The sequence below is a fragment of the Aspergillus alliaceus genome (genome assembly GCF_009176365.1).
Source record: "Aspergillus alliaceus strain CBS 536.65 unplaced genomic scaffold BDW43scaffold_45, whole genome shotgun sequence".
Lineage (NCBI taxonomy): Eukaryota > Fungi > Ascomycota > Eurotiomycetes > Eurotiales > Aspergillaceae > Aspergillus > Aspergillus alliaceus.
The window spans coordinates 145550-160622 of NW_022474728.1; the positions used below are offsets into that span (position 1 = coordinate 145550).

Consider the following 15073-nt stretch of genomic DNA (forward strand, 5'->3'; position numbering starts at 1 on the left):
CTGGCCTCGCTTCAGCCACAGCTGGCCATCCGGCTAGTCCTGCCATTCCCAGGGGTACGAGCCACAGATCCGCGCCTCAGCTAGCGCTCCTTTAGGACTAGTGTCACCGACGCACGTGCCATTATCCGCGTCATTTTGCCCATTTTGCTCCACGGCGGGCAGCAGCACCAATTTTTCTTAGCCGTGCCAAAACAACAGCTCAACCCTTTCATGGTCCTCCATTTTGCCGCACCATCACATCCTCTTCCCAACCCGCTTAATCACCTAAAAAACACCCATAAACCCATTCACGGTAGAGTTAAAAGCTTCGATCAACGGAATTCGGTCAATATCGGCCGCTATCCGACCGAGTCTCGACGTAGTCCAGGGCGCGAATCCGAGGTGCCAAAAAGATGGAAGAAGGAAGAAATAAGTCGGTCAGGAACATTGACCTTTCCCCAGGTCCTCGAAGCTTATCGTCCTTAGGCTCCTCCCCGCCTGTCCATCATGATTTAATGCAGAGCCGCTTGCCTAATGCGGCGTTAGCGACGTATAGGTCATGTGATCGCTGACTCAGCCGTGCTTCTTTCATCCGCTACTCAAGTTTACCTGAACTTAGTACGGCGCTATCTATAATACATACATGCGAGAAAGAATCAGAATACATGCATAAATACAGATAAAGGCTCATTCTTAAATTCAAAATGTTTCGCCGACTGCCCACATCCCATGTTTTTCCTTCCCGTTTCCTCTTCACTGCATTCCCGTCTCGCAGACCATTTACCACCACTCGGATCAACTTGAATGCCAATGAATCCAGTTCATTCAGAGAAGGGGTAAGTGATTCCTACTCCTAAACTGCCTTCATGGTAGAAATGATAGTTACGGCGATGTCTTCATTACTAGGCGTGGATATGTCACTCCGAAATGGAACACTACGCTTCGCTGTGTAGAAAGAGAATATACATACATATTAGGAATGCTAACACTCAGACAAGGCATCCCGATACAAGGCTTTCGTGAGTCCCTTTGCCAAGGTCTTTCTAGGAGCCATCTTCACCTACCAAGTTATCTACTGGACATGGTTGAAACTTGAGATGGATGAGTCGAAGTACACCAAGAATCGTACGTTTTGAGAGTAATTTCTTTTTTTCCCGTTGTTGTTTCTCCACTCTCACACGGCCCTTGGCTAATCTTTTGTAGAAGAGGTGGCAGCTCTGGAGAAGCAGGCTAAGGAGTTGACAGGCTCCCAGAAATAAGTCTTCTTCATCTTATCCTACGTGAAAATTGTATTATATATACCCCGTTATGTCAATGTAAGATCTGACGTTACTTTCATTCATGAAAAGAGCCGGTTTGGTAGGCTCAGTATGTATGTACATCGCCCTTTAAGAGGACTCAATATATCGATTCGGTAGAGATTGACGCTCACTTCCACAACTGCCGCACAAGCTATGAGGGCAATACAAGCATTGCGTTGTATAAGACAAAGAAAATGGCCCTTGTTTACACTGGCACTGCTTTTGAGTCAGCAAAGTTGCAGCCATAAGTTCGGCTGATCTAGAATGACATACGCAGTAGGCGAGGTTCCCATATTGGGTTTCAAGTGCGTCATCGGTCTTATACCTCTTGTCGATAGTTGGAATATCCACGCGAAGATAATAGTCCAGAGACGGTTGTGGGGCGGAGAATTTGCGTTTTCGTAAATTCGTCGCTTCGGCGAGAGAGTCAAACATAGGAGAGTTGTTTTTGAAATGATCGTGAATTTGGCGAACCGGGAGATCCTGGGCTTGTTCTGGGACCTCCGTTGTCGTTTCATCCCGTAGGTTCTCGCTTTCGGAGTTACAGATGCTGCTCGCAGAATCATCATCGCTGATTTCGTCCGCGATGGGCTCAGCATCTGCATCTGCGTTCGCTTCGGCTCGTTCCTTTCTTTCATCACATTCTAGGCTCTTGGTCAGATGTCCTGACGGGAGGAGCCAATCACCAATACGCTCTCCATTTTTGAAGTGCTCCGTATCTATGTGATTGAAGCGTTCATTCCACGCGGCGAGGCCCTGGCTTTTGAGTGGGATAATATCGCGACAAAAACCGCACCAGAATTGCGACTGTCCGTTCCGCCCGATACTGTTTTTGGAAAGGGAAGCTTGTACCCCATCGTCTTCCACGTGATGGTGCTTTTTCAGGTGCTGAACGTATAATTCTTGGTGGTAGTATAGGCGAGCGCAAGGCAAGCCCCCTTGCGCATCAGGAAGAGTACAGCGCCAACTCTGCAAGTGAAAATGCTGCGAGTTCTCATGTCGCTTCCAGTCGGCTTTGCTGCCGAAAGTCTTGTTGCATTTTTCAAATGTGCAACCGTACGGTCGCTCATGGCGCTTTTTGTGTTTTCTAAAATGCGAAGTATCAGAACTCTGTTTCAGATACAGCGACGTACGTTTACCTACTTCATCTCGCAGCGTAGACGCGTGCGTTTTGTGCAGAACTCGCATTGTATCCAGCCTCTCTTGTCGGCTTTCCGGTCAGGTACCACTTGCGAATTACCCTGACTGGGCTCCAAATTTCCTGATACCTGGTTCAGAGCCGCGGACAAAATCTTTTGCATTATCTCGCGCTTCTGATCGGACAATCCAACTTCATGCTCGCTTGCCTCGATGGTGTCGACCATTTGTTGGTTATGCCTGCGTTGACTGTTTCCGCTATCGCTGCTAGTGCTGCTCATCATTTTTGCCATGGCGTTGACCATGTTCGTAGCCATTTCAGACACCATATTTTCCACCTCATTGTGTTGGGGCTGCCCCGGGTGTGAAGGAGCGGAAGACTCTGGGTCTGTGGTTGAGCTGAGATTGAGGGTTGTTAGGGCTGGTAATTCAAGGCGCTGCGTAGCCTTTGTCGTGAGTAGCCTTGGTGCGCAGTCCAACGCAGAATCTCTCCGCTGCGTGCGGCGATCCTCGGTTGGGTGTAGACCGGAGTGGGTGGAAGACCCTAAGACAAGTGGATTTGAAGACCCCAAGCTGCAGAGGTCTTGGCCAGAACCCCGTCTGTTATATTCTGATTCAGAAGCAGCAACAGTTACATCATCTGAGAAGTGGTCGGTAAAGGACGACGTTCCTACTTGTGGCTTCACGCAAGTTTCGTACCAGTCATGCGACCTGGGCTTGTTCAATGATTGATCGCCTCTCATGTACTACCCACAGAGCTCTAACTCACCTTTTCAGTAATTCATTGGTATCCTCATCGTTATGCATCCGGGAGAGATGCTGACGGAAATTGTCCAACCGCGGCCATTCCTTGCCTCGACGCGGACAGTTGCGTCCAAAGCACATGTACAGCACCTTGGGCCCGCGTTCCGGCTCCTGTTTGTGAACGCACTTCTTATGTCGCGCAAGATCATTGATGGTGCCGAAGCCTTCCTTGCGCGTACAGCCAGGTTCATCGCATTTGAACATTTTCCTATGCCTTGCCTCATGTTTTCTGCTCCTCGTTAACCCGCTTGCTTGGCTTCCGCATGCCAGGAAACCGTTTAAAACATACCTCTTATCAGAGGGACACTTGCCCGTCCATGGACAGTTGGGATACTCGCATTTGATCAAATCATGGCACAGTAAAGATGGCGACTCCACCACCTCCATCGCATCGATGACTGTGTCGCTACAATGTGATGGGCCGAGGTCTAGCGTTGACGCTCTGTCCTCTTGTTCGTGTTCATGCGGTGCCAAGTATGGGCTGCTGACGGACTCTACTGCGTAAGAGGACGTAGTCACCGAGCGTGTGGCACAGCTACGGCTGCTGTATCCCGAGTCCGAAGGGTGAAAGCCGTTAAAGTGGCTGCCGCTCTCGGAGGTTGCGCTGTACTGTCCAGTCGAATATTTGCGGCCAACCCCAGGCTGCTGGGGTTTACTGACAGTTGGAAACCCCCATGCCGATGTGTTCACCGGCACTCCTGTCACTTGGAGTGGGTTCCAGGCATCTTGGTGGCTGGTTAACCGCGGATAATGGTAGTGCGAGACATCCAAGTTGGGGTGAGGTGGCGGTGATGATGCCTGATGGTGATGCGCTGGCCATTGGCTGAGCGGAGCCACATGACCGTGAGGGATAACAGCGGGATCGGGACCAAATTGCAGACCCAGGAACGAAGCTGGATCGCTGGGACCGTACTCAGAGGTCAAGAACCCATCCGATGAGATCTCTATCTGCGGCGATGTTGGTGCGACATGACGATCTAGAATGCCCTGGAGGATATCCCCCGTGTTATCCCAGGCCATTCTGTTGGAACCTGATCCCTAACGCAAGTCAACAAACAAAATTAGTTTTTCAATTCAATGCGTCACTGGCGTCGAAGATCAATATAAGATCGAACGAGACTAAAAGGACAGCTACATACGCTCATAGCGGCCAAAAACGTTTTCAAGTATTACTTTGTTGGCAACTGCTTTTGCGGTTGTAGGTATCGGTAGATCCAAACAGTGAGTCGGAGATTCGGTATCAAGAATCTGGATAGAGCGTGAGTCGGGTAGGCTCGCGGAGGTCGCAAAAGCCGGACGGTGGTGTTAGAAGTCGACACAGGCCATCAGTCTAAGTAAGCGTCTTCTAGGCGCCTTTTCAGGTCAAAATGGTCTTCTTGGATGATTGATGATGGTCGAGACAAGGCCAAACATAGTCAGAAGGAGAGGCCGATGAGCTGTGAGGCTGAGTGAATTCGGAGATGAAACACAGACCAGGGTGTGACAGTGAAGAAAAGCCGTTTTTAAAATAGAAAAAAGTTAATTGAGCCTATATAGGGTGCTGAAGAAGAGAAAAGAGGCGACAAGGGGAGACCCGAGAGCATATATGTCAGCGGGAGAGAAGAAGGGGAAAGGATAGACGAAGGACGGATCGACGGCTGGTGGACGACTAAACCCATCGCCAAACCCCACGCGATAACGTGTTCAGGGAAAAAAGGAACGAAAGCTTCCCACCTTGACAGGACAGGAGAGGGGAGGGATTCAAAAGTACGTATTGTCTGTGGATGCATACGAAGGGACCAATGATCGGGGCTGTGCTGCAGAGTCCATTGAAGGTGAGTATTTAGTGGGATGCACAACGACCATCTAAATAATCGATGCGATGGAGATTATGGATTGATTGATTTACTTCTGTTTTCGACAAAAGAGAGAGGGAGATTTATTCCCGTGACTGGCCTAAACTCTTCGTGGGATCTGTCATACTATTCATGACCCTCCCCCCCCTCCCCCCCAAAAGGAAAAGAAAATATAAAATAAAATAAACTGTCGAATTTTTATGACTCATTGCTAAACGCTGTGAGTTCATATTGCATGGAGGAATACTACCTCGTCGTTCTCGTCTCAGCTCCTATCTCTTCTATTCCCCTGCTTTCTTTCTCCTTCAGACGTGACCCCAATGTACACACGCACAGAGAGAGCTATGTACAGGTACACAAGAGCGTACATACAGATTGTAGTAACTCATTGCAGAAAAAGCTCTACCCCTGGATACTCGGATCCGAATAGCCCTAGATAGATAGATAGATAGGTAGATAGATAGTTAGATAGAACGAGGGATAGAGAAAGGAGAAACAGGGAGAACAATTAAAGCCTCATATTTCCAATGGTATGTAAAGGAACTAATCTTCAATGTACTAGATCCCACTTCCTTTTCACCCGAAAACTCAAGGCCCTCCACAATCTCCACATCGGGAATTGATTCCCCGGGACTCGTCAGCTGAAACGAATTAGCAGAAGGGTAAGCTATTTACCTAGTTAGGCTTTCCTCTCGCCGCGACAGAGAAGGAGGGGTATGCAAGGGGTCTCTGGCACGCGTGGTATGTGGTCAGTGATTGGCAACAGAATAAGAACTAGGACAAATGATAGGGCTCCGTCGGCATCATGACAACTAGCGTGCGAGAGCCAATAACACACGGATGGCAGAGTGGCTGTGCCTGTAAGGACAAAAGTTCCCTCAAAGAGAGTTAGTTCATCATGCGAGAAAATAATAACAATAATAACACTAATAAGAATAAGAATAAGAATAAGTAAATAGAAAAAGGTCAAAAATTATTAATAATGATTTCTTTTCTAATATTTTTAATTACTCATCTTATTTCACCTTTTTTATTTTGGCAAAAAGAAAAGAAAAGAAAAAAAAGGAGCATGCCAACAGCTAAATTGCTAATATACCCAAACTTATCCTCTTTATCCGTCTGATTATTGATGATTATTATGATTATTACTTCTGCACATCACTTAGCTACTACCATGAACCTAAAGCTTTCTCATTGGATCATCACTTCCCACCCAATCTCGTGGAGATCATACGTTCTCAGCCTAGACCCTGAATTCTGGGAATTTATAAGCCGTTCCTCCTTGCCATTGGTGGCCTCGCAACGCTATAGAGAAACCTAGAGCGAGAAACAGAGTTGGATGGATACAGCTTGCTTTAACGGTTTCGGTAATTATATTATTATTGCGCTCACAATACATGCATACTCCGCATACATAGTTTATCCACTATATACCGCGCAGATATGGTTGACAAATTCCGTCCGACAGGAGAAGGGGGAGAGTCTCCCTGATCCACTCTGTCAAAGCCTATCTACTACGGCTAAGATACTCTGGGTCTAGTCGTTGCGTTTCCCAAAGCGTTGGGTTTGTCGTAAACCGGCTCGAAACCTTAACGGACGAACTCCTGCCCCAAAGTCGATCCCAAAACATCAGCTGGGATGTCGATCGCCTCGAAAACTCGTGTTTTTTTTAGCCTCTACCTAATTGTTCTCTTCGTTTCGCCCACACCAATCTGCAGATTTTCTCCGCGGAGCCTTAAAGTCCGTGAATCTCTCGCTCTGCAATATTACGGTTACTGTTTACTATTTATAACGGATAGCAGGGATGCGCTGCCAGCCGTCCGGCCGGGAAGCTTGGGGGTGCATCCGGCTGTGTGATGTCTCATTTCTTTTTTTCCCCTTTCATGTTGACATCGTTGGCCAACGTCCTGAGGACTCAGTTGCGAGATACTACGTGCTATTGTTCTCTCCTGGTGAGACGCATGGCGCCTCGCCCAATCACTACCCACAGAGCGACTGACCTTTTCGGACCCCCCGTCCAGCTTAGTACCTAAATAGTAGGCAGTATTATGCATAGGTTCTTAATCGGAGGTTCTTCTTGCCTATGTGCCAAATGACCAAAGCTGGGGGGGGGTGGGTTGACGTCTATTATTCGTTGGTCCAAAATATCTCTAAACACTAAAAAATAGAGGGGAAAAAAGCCACAGGCTGAATTCGCTAAGTTTGTGAAAACGACAAAAACAAAGACCTGTTGCTGAAACATAGACATAATAACAACTAGGATATGACGCGCATACCACCTCAGGTCAAGACATGACCGTCGAGTAACCACTTGTTGTTTTAAGGGTATATAAGCGCAGATCGATCATCCCGAAAGTATACGAAAAACGGGAAGAAAAGGTTGATATAATATAATCTGACTGATATGTGGAGGTGTTAAGAAAGGGTGGAAGGGAGAGAAATTTTTTAAAAAAAAAGGAACAGAAAAGTTAAGAAATAAAAACACTCAAAAAAACATGGGTGGGTGTCGTTTCAGATCAGATTATAGAAAATTCCTCCACGATCCGCCAAACTAATGTGCTAGGGTATCATTAACATAAAGATGAAAAAAAAAAATGTTAGCGTAAGCGGTTACGGCCCGGTCCAGCAGAGACCAGAGTCCGATGTAAACCGGTTTTTACTAAAGTTGATCTGGGTAGGCCCTAGGCGTAGTGTATGGCATAGTTGGTTCCAGAGACCCTTGGCAGACATAGCCATTCTCCCCCGTGGATGACATGTACCGGGGGTCATAGGTAGGCTGCATCTCCGTGGGAGACATTGAGAAATTATACGACTCTTGTAATACGCTCATATTTGGATTGGAGATCCGAGGGCGTGGCCCGGCGTTGAAAGGGGGGGGATATGTCACCGAATTCTGATGCATAGGCATGAGCCGCGACTGGTCCATGCCCCCCCCTGTATGCAGTCCCACCTGTACACTATAATCATCGTACGCGTCCATCGACTCAGGCTCGGCGGATATGAATGCGCCTGACATGGTGGTAAAGTGGGGAAGGCCGGTGGAGCTGAAAGGGACCTCAAGCCCATCAGATTGCCCAACGTCATTGCCTGGGTAGGGTCCCTGCGCGTAGCCTATCGACATGTCCGCCCCAGCTTGGACCCCAGTCAGATTGGGTGTAAAATTGGTGGTTTCACGCGCACCTGACTCCAATTCGGAGCCAAGATTGCCCTTACCAGCAAGACCGGATCCCAAGTTGGAGGACAGATCCCGTTCATTGACAAGAGCTAACACGGGCATCGCGATCTGCTCCATGTGCTTGGCCAGATGCACTGTAAGCTTTTTCCAGCTGCTGCAGACGTTACCGCAGAACCGGCACGGCTCATCCTTGGGCCCCTTCGGATTGTCATGTCGACATCGCTCCACAAGATTCCAGAGTTGCTCAATCTCGTGCTCACGCTGGATCTCCGCTAGCATCTCGGGCGAATTCGGGTCCCCCTGATGTTTGGGTAGCCCCTTGGCTTTCGTTTTCTTGATCTTGGGTTCTGGCATTTTATGCTCGCGAACGAGGTGCTGCACAAAGTTATCCTTTCGGTAACATGTATGGCTGCAATCGGGCTCCGAGCAGGTCCACCACTCCAGTTGCCTGTGCCGTTCGCTCTCATGCCGTACCCAATCAGCCTTGCGCTTAAACGATTTGGGTTCATTACAACGAGGAAAAGTACAAGTGAACGGCTGTACATCTTCATGAACATGTTTGGTCCAGTCTGATGGCTTTTGGAATTTTTTCACCTGAAAGCATATCGGGCATTCAAACTCCGCTGGAAGTCGCTTGACTGGAGGCAAAGGGACCCCTGCGGGAAACTGTGCCGCGGTGACAGCACTTTCCCCGAGGGCTTGAGGATCATCGCCTGCCTCACCATGCCCAGGGATCTGGAACTGGGTATGGGGAGCTTCCGAGTCTTGTGGACCTGTGCGAGGTGCCAACAGTTGAGCTTCGCCGCCCTGGGCAAAGCAGAATTTATCCGAACCACAACTATTCTTATTAACCGCACATGTATGGCATAATTTATTTTCCACCAACTTCTTGTAACGACGAACTTGTTCATTAGCAAAGCGGTCAAGCAAGGCCAGATCAAGTCGGGGATTTAGCTCAGCGATCTGGGTCTTAAAGCCTTCCAGAGTGGGAACGGGGAGACGTGGCTGGACTGAGAGATCCATCACCAATCCTCTCTCATCAACCATTTTATCGTCATTTTCATCATCGTCACCGGCGTCATGCCTTGGGCGAGTTCTGAGCGGCTGGGCGCTGCGAGGTTCCGGCGATAGGTGCGAATAAGCGATATTGGCGACCGGTGGCCCACCATGACTGGTCATCAGATCGATGAGCCCGGGTGTTGACGGCCTAGGTATTTCGCTTCTGCTTCGACCACGAACCTTCAACGAAGACCAAGGGGTGGTCGTTGAGCTGGGTGATGCCGCCCTGAGGGTATCCTTACTCCCTATAGCGGCCATTTGACCGGCTATCGCGATAACGGCGCCTCCAGTGCTCAAACTAGGCGATCTGGAAGCCCGCGGAGACCGAGGGGAAAGCCCAAGACTCAACTTCCGATGTGGGAAGCTGTTCTTTCTTTGATGGGAATGCTTGTTTTCGTCACCCTTGTTGGGGTCCTCGGAGCCGGGTAGCGAGATAGAGAGATCGGATAGATGTCGCTTGAGATTGTTGGACGGTTTGAGGTTATTATGTGATTTCCTTTGCAACAGTTTACGGAGACTACTCCGCCGCTCGTGTTTCCTGCCCTTGTCGTTGCTGATCGACAAGTTTTCGAAGGATCCCCCGGCACCAATAAGACTATTGACTTCGGCGTCGCTTCTGCGCCGCGTGCCCCAAGTCGCCGCGCGCGAAGCAGTGTCTAGGTCCCTTGCTCGTCTTTCATACTCGACCATGGCAGCGGTTGAGCTTGCGGGCTGTGTTCGTATCATGTCGGGAGAAGGGTCAGGTGCGAGATCCCGCCACGGCGGCCGCCCCAGAAACTGGCGAGGAGACGGCTCCTCCTCTTCGGGACTTGGCGGTTTGGACGGCGTTTCCTGGTTCCCTATAGACCACATTACCTCGTTTACACTGGCGCTAGGGGAGTCAGACCCGGTTCCCTCGATGTTCGATCCAGGGTCACTGTATTCCTCCTCGCTGTTTTCCGTAACAAGTATGCCCGGTCCCGGAATGAAAGCGGCGTTCAGGTTAAAGTAATCCTGCCGAAGTGAAGGGTCACCGGTGCTCTTCGCTCTGCGTCGGTTACCCGTGTGGCCCTTGCGGCCCCTGTGTGAGGGTAAATCGTCTCCAGCCTCGCTATTTGCCACGCTGACTGAGGCCGACCAAGATCGAATATCCTCATTTTTCTCCTCCAGCTGTCGCCGCAGCTCGATCTCGTTCGGACTTGGCACGTATACATTTTCCCGGGCCATTGGGTCCACACCAGCCTGGCCCGTCGCGACATCCGGGATCCAGGAGCCATCGGGTTTTCGCGAGACAGCCCGGACAGACCCAAGATATCCGCTATCTACATCTTCCTCTTCGGAATCGCTGGAAGGGCCTCCGGGCGAAAGGTGTGTCGACGAATGACTTAGTCGCCGCATATCTCTGACCGGCGAATCACCCCGGGAATAACTCTCTATTTTGACAATTGGGCTTCTGACCCTGGGGGAACCAGGATCTGCGGGCACACCCAGACTCCCGTCCGGGGGACAGGTAATTAGAGTGAGTGCCTGCGGTTGGTTCGGCAGAGTAGTAGAACCCGCCTGGCTCTTGACACTGGTCGTGTCAGACGAGACGCTTGATTTGGAGGTGAGATTCGGGGTCAGTAGCTGAGAAGGGTCCATGATCGTCTGTGGGCAGGTCAAGTCGTTCGGGTCCGATGCTGCGTTGCGCATGCCTGGATGCAAAATTCCGTCATATTGCCAACCGTTGGAATCTGGAGAGAGATCGGCACTGAAGGCTGCCGTCAGGTAATCGGCGCTCGGTGATGTGTGAACACTCAAATCACTAGAAAGGTCATCCGCGGGGCTGAGATATTCAGAATAAGAGGCTAGGTGGGATTCATCCCGGGTCGAGTCCCTGTGTACATGGGTTTCTCGAGGGGATGAGGAGACATCGCGTGTGCCATGGTCGTCGCCGCTCACAGGGGTTAGTCTGATTGCAGATGATTTGAAGGATGCTACCTCAGGGTCTAGCTGAGCTGAGAGATAAGGGTCGGGAAAGGAAGCATCATGAAATTTTGTGTGGGTGGGCGAATCATTTGGAACAAACTGGGGCGACAGGGTGGACATGGTCGTGGTAGGCCCGATGTCCAAATTCTGCTATATTCTGAACCGGCACCGAACAAAGAATATGAGGGCGGGTCGCAGTCTTAGGATGACCCTGGTGGAGCGCGCCCGGCTCGTCTAGCTAGTAGAGTAAGGCTCACAGAGACAGAAGGTGAAGTTGAGGACGCATGTCTAGAGAATCATCGGATGAAAGCGGCGGTTATGCAAGATTGAGAAAACCAATGAGATAGATATATTTACGTGTAACATATAAGTAGTAGGGCAGAGGATCCGTCAGCTGCAGCCACCTTAAGATTAGGCCACTTCAGGAATCATTCTGCTGCGGTTGTTTTCCTGGTCGCGATTCAGCTCAATCAATGACGCAGATTGAGTTCACAAGCAGTGTTTATATAGAGAGTAACGGGGTCGACGAGACAAGAAGAATGAAACGGGAGACAGCAGAAGTAACCGTGGATTCAAGGTTTGGGGATGAGCTAATGGGGAGAGTGGGGAGCAGGAATTAACAAGAAAAAAAGGGGGCGCCTTGTAGGGCAAGATTTGAAATAATGGGAAGGTTATGAAATCGAACTATACGAAGAGAGGGGTACGCACGAGCCCGATCGTGGAAGTAGAAAATGAAGAGAGGGAGGGGGAAGAAAGAATCTCAAGTTCTATATTCCCGCAGAATAAATCAAGAGAGGAAGTTGGGAGGATGGAGGGACGCAAGAAGAAGGGAAAAGGTGCCTTGCGGCTGAAATGTAAACTGAGCCACACAAATCAGGGAAAAGAGAGAGAGAGTGAGAGAGAGAGAGAGAGAGAGGGAGAACGTCATGTGTTTTTAATACTAGTAGTATTAATTTTTATTATTTTAGGATTAGTTACCGGGGATCGTTTATTAAAGAGCCTCTTCTTCTCACCAAGAGACGGAGATTGAGAGATTCATAAGCATCAAGAATAATAATTAATCTATGGGAAGAATTTACCCCCTTATTTATCGTTTCAGGTTGTTATTATTATTATTGCAATAGATAAAAGAATATATTATGCCTCCCTGGAAACTATCTGTGAAATCCTCTCTTTCTCTCTTTCTCTCCATCAAGATACTTACAACGTACTCGGAGCAATAATTTCTCGAAAATTTAATTTACGGTCTGGAGTCACGCCGGTGTTAAGAAAATGTGGGCGCGTCGCCAGCCAGTGAGAGAAGAAGAAGTGGGGTTTCTGATTACGTCTCTTCCGGATTAGTTCACCTTTAGCAACAGCAGTATATTCATCATTCTCCGACGGAGAGAGAGAGAGAGAGAGAGAGAAATAAAGTTAATGAATAGTAAATATTCCTTCTCAGTGAAAGGAAAATCCCTTTCTGTTTCTATAAGCAATCAGTCATGGATCATCCACGGTAAAAGCCATCGTGCGGTGCATGCGAGGGTCAAGGGCCCCAGCCCCATTGGTGTTCTATATTCAGTACCCGTAGGATGCTGATCCTTGAGAATGATACGGAGGTCAGAAAAGAAGGAGATTCTTCATCAGACCGGACATGATGTAATGGGCCTATGTGCCCCGGTAGAAGCATTCTCACTATCATTTTGATCATCCATACCGGGAAAAAGGGGGGTCTAAAAAAAAAAAAAAAAGAAAAAGAGAGTGAAAGAAAGAAAAAGATCCAAACCAGATATCACTTCAGATAGATAGATCCATGTGTTCGATAGCGCACCGATCGGGTTGTGGTTCCAAAAGTATCTTTTTTGTTTTGTGGTCCACTAAAAATGCTCTAGTCGTCAAAACCTCCACTCCTTGTTGTTCTCCTTCCGACTTCCTTTCCCCCACAACAGGGGCAGACAGGAGCCGGTCACGGAATTCTGAAACCCTTGTTTAGGACGACGTTGGGTGAGTAAGGTTAATCTGAATAGAGTGATGATGTCTCTCATTGCAGACATCTTTCTAGCCGCAAATATCGACTGCGCCACGATTCCCCATCGTCATGAATGGAATCTTTCTTACCTGAGGTCACTTAGTTAGCTATGTTGGTCGGGTTTAGTCATGCAATCAGCCGTGTCCGAGGCTGTGCACCTGGTCCAGCTGAGTCCGGACTGAGCAATGTCGGAGACGCCGGGTTGAGGTCGGAACAAGCTTTAAGACTCAGGTCGGATTTGTTTCTTTCTTTCTTTTTTTTTTTTGCTGATCGCCATCTTGGGATAGTCATGGGTGGCGGTGCTTTTTTCCCTTCCTTGTAGCAGGTATCGAGGAACTAAATGCAAAGATGGAAGTCAGTCAGATCCATTGATATACGCATCTCGACTAAAAATATATACAAGGAAAAAAGGCAAGAAAGCGAACTGCAAAAAAGGTAAAATAAATATAAATAAAAAATCATTCTCGTCACTGACATCACACGCATTAGAAAGTGTCATCATCTCGATGATCATAACAACGTAACAAAATAATACACATCAGGAAAACCTGTACCACTACTAGGTGCAGAGTGGAAGGAGAGTGAAGAAAGGAAGGGAATAAAAGAGAATAAAAGAAGGTAGTACAAAAATCAAACAAGAACTAAACACGCTCACAAACTCCCATCAAATGCCGAATGCCACAGTGAAAGGCAAAAAAAAAAAGTACAAGAAAATGGTAAACAAAGAAATGTATCAAGGAGTGGAAAGGGATCCACCGCTCTCAAGTTGAACTCAGAACAGAAGAAGTATATCGTTGTGAAGGAGCGAACAAACCAAAAAAAGAAACACCAGATCTTTTAACCCCCTGGTATATTTAAAACAGCCCTGTCCCAGAAATGTAACTCCAGCTTTTGTTGCACAGCCGACAGCTGGCAGGTCTATTATGCTTAGCCTTAACACCTTCAGCAGCCATCGCGAGGAGATCGTCTTCACAAGTTCCCTATTCACTCTACAGGCTATCGAAGCTGGCTTTACCTCTTCGGGGGGAGCCGGGCTTTCCGTCAGAACGGACAGATCCTCTCGACTCGCTTCGGGGCCTCTCCTCTCCACCGATCAGGGAATCCGTGGACCTTCTGGCCAACTCTTGGCGTCGAGCCATGACCACCGGGGAGTCAGAGTACAGGACGCTTCCTTGAGTATAAGTACACGATAGGGCTTTCTCTTCGTCTTCGGCGAAATCTTCATGCGCTGCCTCTCGGACGATGCGAGGGAAAGTCCGCAGAATGACATGACGGGTAGGGTCTTCCTTGCAACCCACACGGCCTTCCTTGGGGGTTCCATATTCCTCCCAGATCTCATTGGAAGTGCCTTCGGAGTCAGGGGCTGGGAAGGAGGCCATGACGAGCTCCCGCTCAACACGGGCAAGCCTCCAGGTCTCAGCGGCCAATTTGACAATCTTCCGCACGCTTGTGTGAAGGGAGTCCATGTGTTTAGGATCAGCAAAGTGCTTCAGGTGGTCGATGATCTCGTCGACAATCACGGCGGCCACGACGTTGATCGACTGTTTAGCATCCGAGGTCGTATACGCAGCTTTAAGCGTCTGCTGCCTCCAAAAGGCTTCGCGTCGTACGGATTTGCGCCGAATATCCATCGAAAGCATCTGGAAGAAAGTGTCCGCTTTACCGTACCTCTTGCCCAAGGTGAAAAGGAACGGATGGAAGATCCGGTAAGTCAAAGTCTTCGAGATAATGTGTTGAACATATGCAGAGCGCAGCTCGCGCGATGCCGGGGTGTTATCAAGGAAGGATGGCAGCTCCTGAGGTATCTTGGCCAGTACATCCTTGGGAG

General features: G+C 48.9%; 4 protein-coding genes across 4 annotated transcripts; 2 read left to right on the forward strand and 2 right to left on the reverse strand.

Annotated features, from left to right (window-relative positions):
- Window positions 1-574: 574 nt before the first annotated feature.
- BDW43DRAFT_169583 (uncharacterized protein) lies at window positions 575-1303 on the forward strand. Its single transcript, XM_032038717.1, has 3 exons — window positions 575-815; window positions 978-1104; window positions 1183-1303. The coding sequence occupies exons 1-3, from the start codon at window positions 684-686 to the stop codon at window positions 1236-1238; spliced, it is 315 nt and encodes a 104-aa protein (XP_031897012.1). The 5' UTR covers window positions 575-683; the 3' UTR covers window positions 1239-1303.
- BDW43DRAFT_169573 (putative C2H2 finger domain protein) lies at window positions 1244-4544 on the reverse strand. The gene is made up of 6 exons (XM_032038716.1): window positions 4361-4544; window positions 3511-4259; window positions 3187-3450; window positions 2424-3128; window positions 1554-2367; window positions 1244-1496 (listed from the first exon to the last, which is right to left on the reverse strand). The coding sequence occupies exons 1-6, from the start codon at window positions 4364-4366 to the stop codon at window positions 1368-1370; spliced, it is 2667 nt and encodes an 888-aa protein (XP_031897013.1). The 5' UTR covers window positions 4367-4544; the 3' UTR covers window positions 1244-1367.
- Window positions 4545-5252: 708 nt separating this feature from the next.
- Window positions 5253-5968, forward strand: BDW43DRAFT_286390 (uncharacterized protein). The gene has a single exon (XM_032043041.1). It carries the CDS (start codon window positions 5292-5294, stop codon window positions 5484-5486), a length of 195 nt encoding a protein of 64 aa, XP_031897014.1. The 5' UTR covers window positions 5253-5291; the 3' UTR covers window positions 5487-5968.
- Window positions 5969-7412: 1444 nt separating this feature from the next.
- On the reverse strand, window positions 7413-11668 carry BDW43DRAFT_169644 (putative C2H2 finger domain protein). Its single transcript, XM_032038718.1, has 2 exons — window positions 11595-11668; window positions 7413-11525 (listed from the first exon to the last, which is right to left on the reverse strand). The coding sequence occupies exon 2, from the start codon at window positions 11355-11357 to the stop codon at window positions 7716-7718; it is 3642 nt and encodes a 1213-aa protein (XP_031897015.1). The 5' UTR covers window positions 11358-11525; window positions 11595-11668; the 3' UTR covers window positions 7413-7715.
- Between the last annotated feature and the right edge of the window lie 3405 nt (window positions 11669-15073).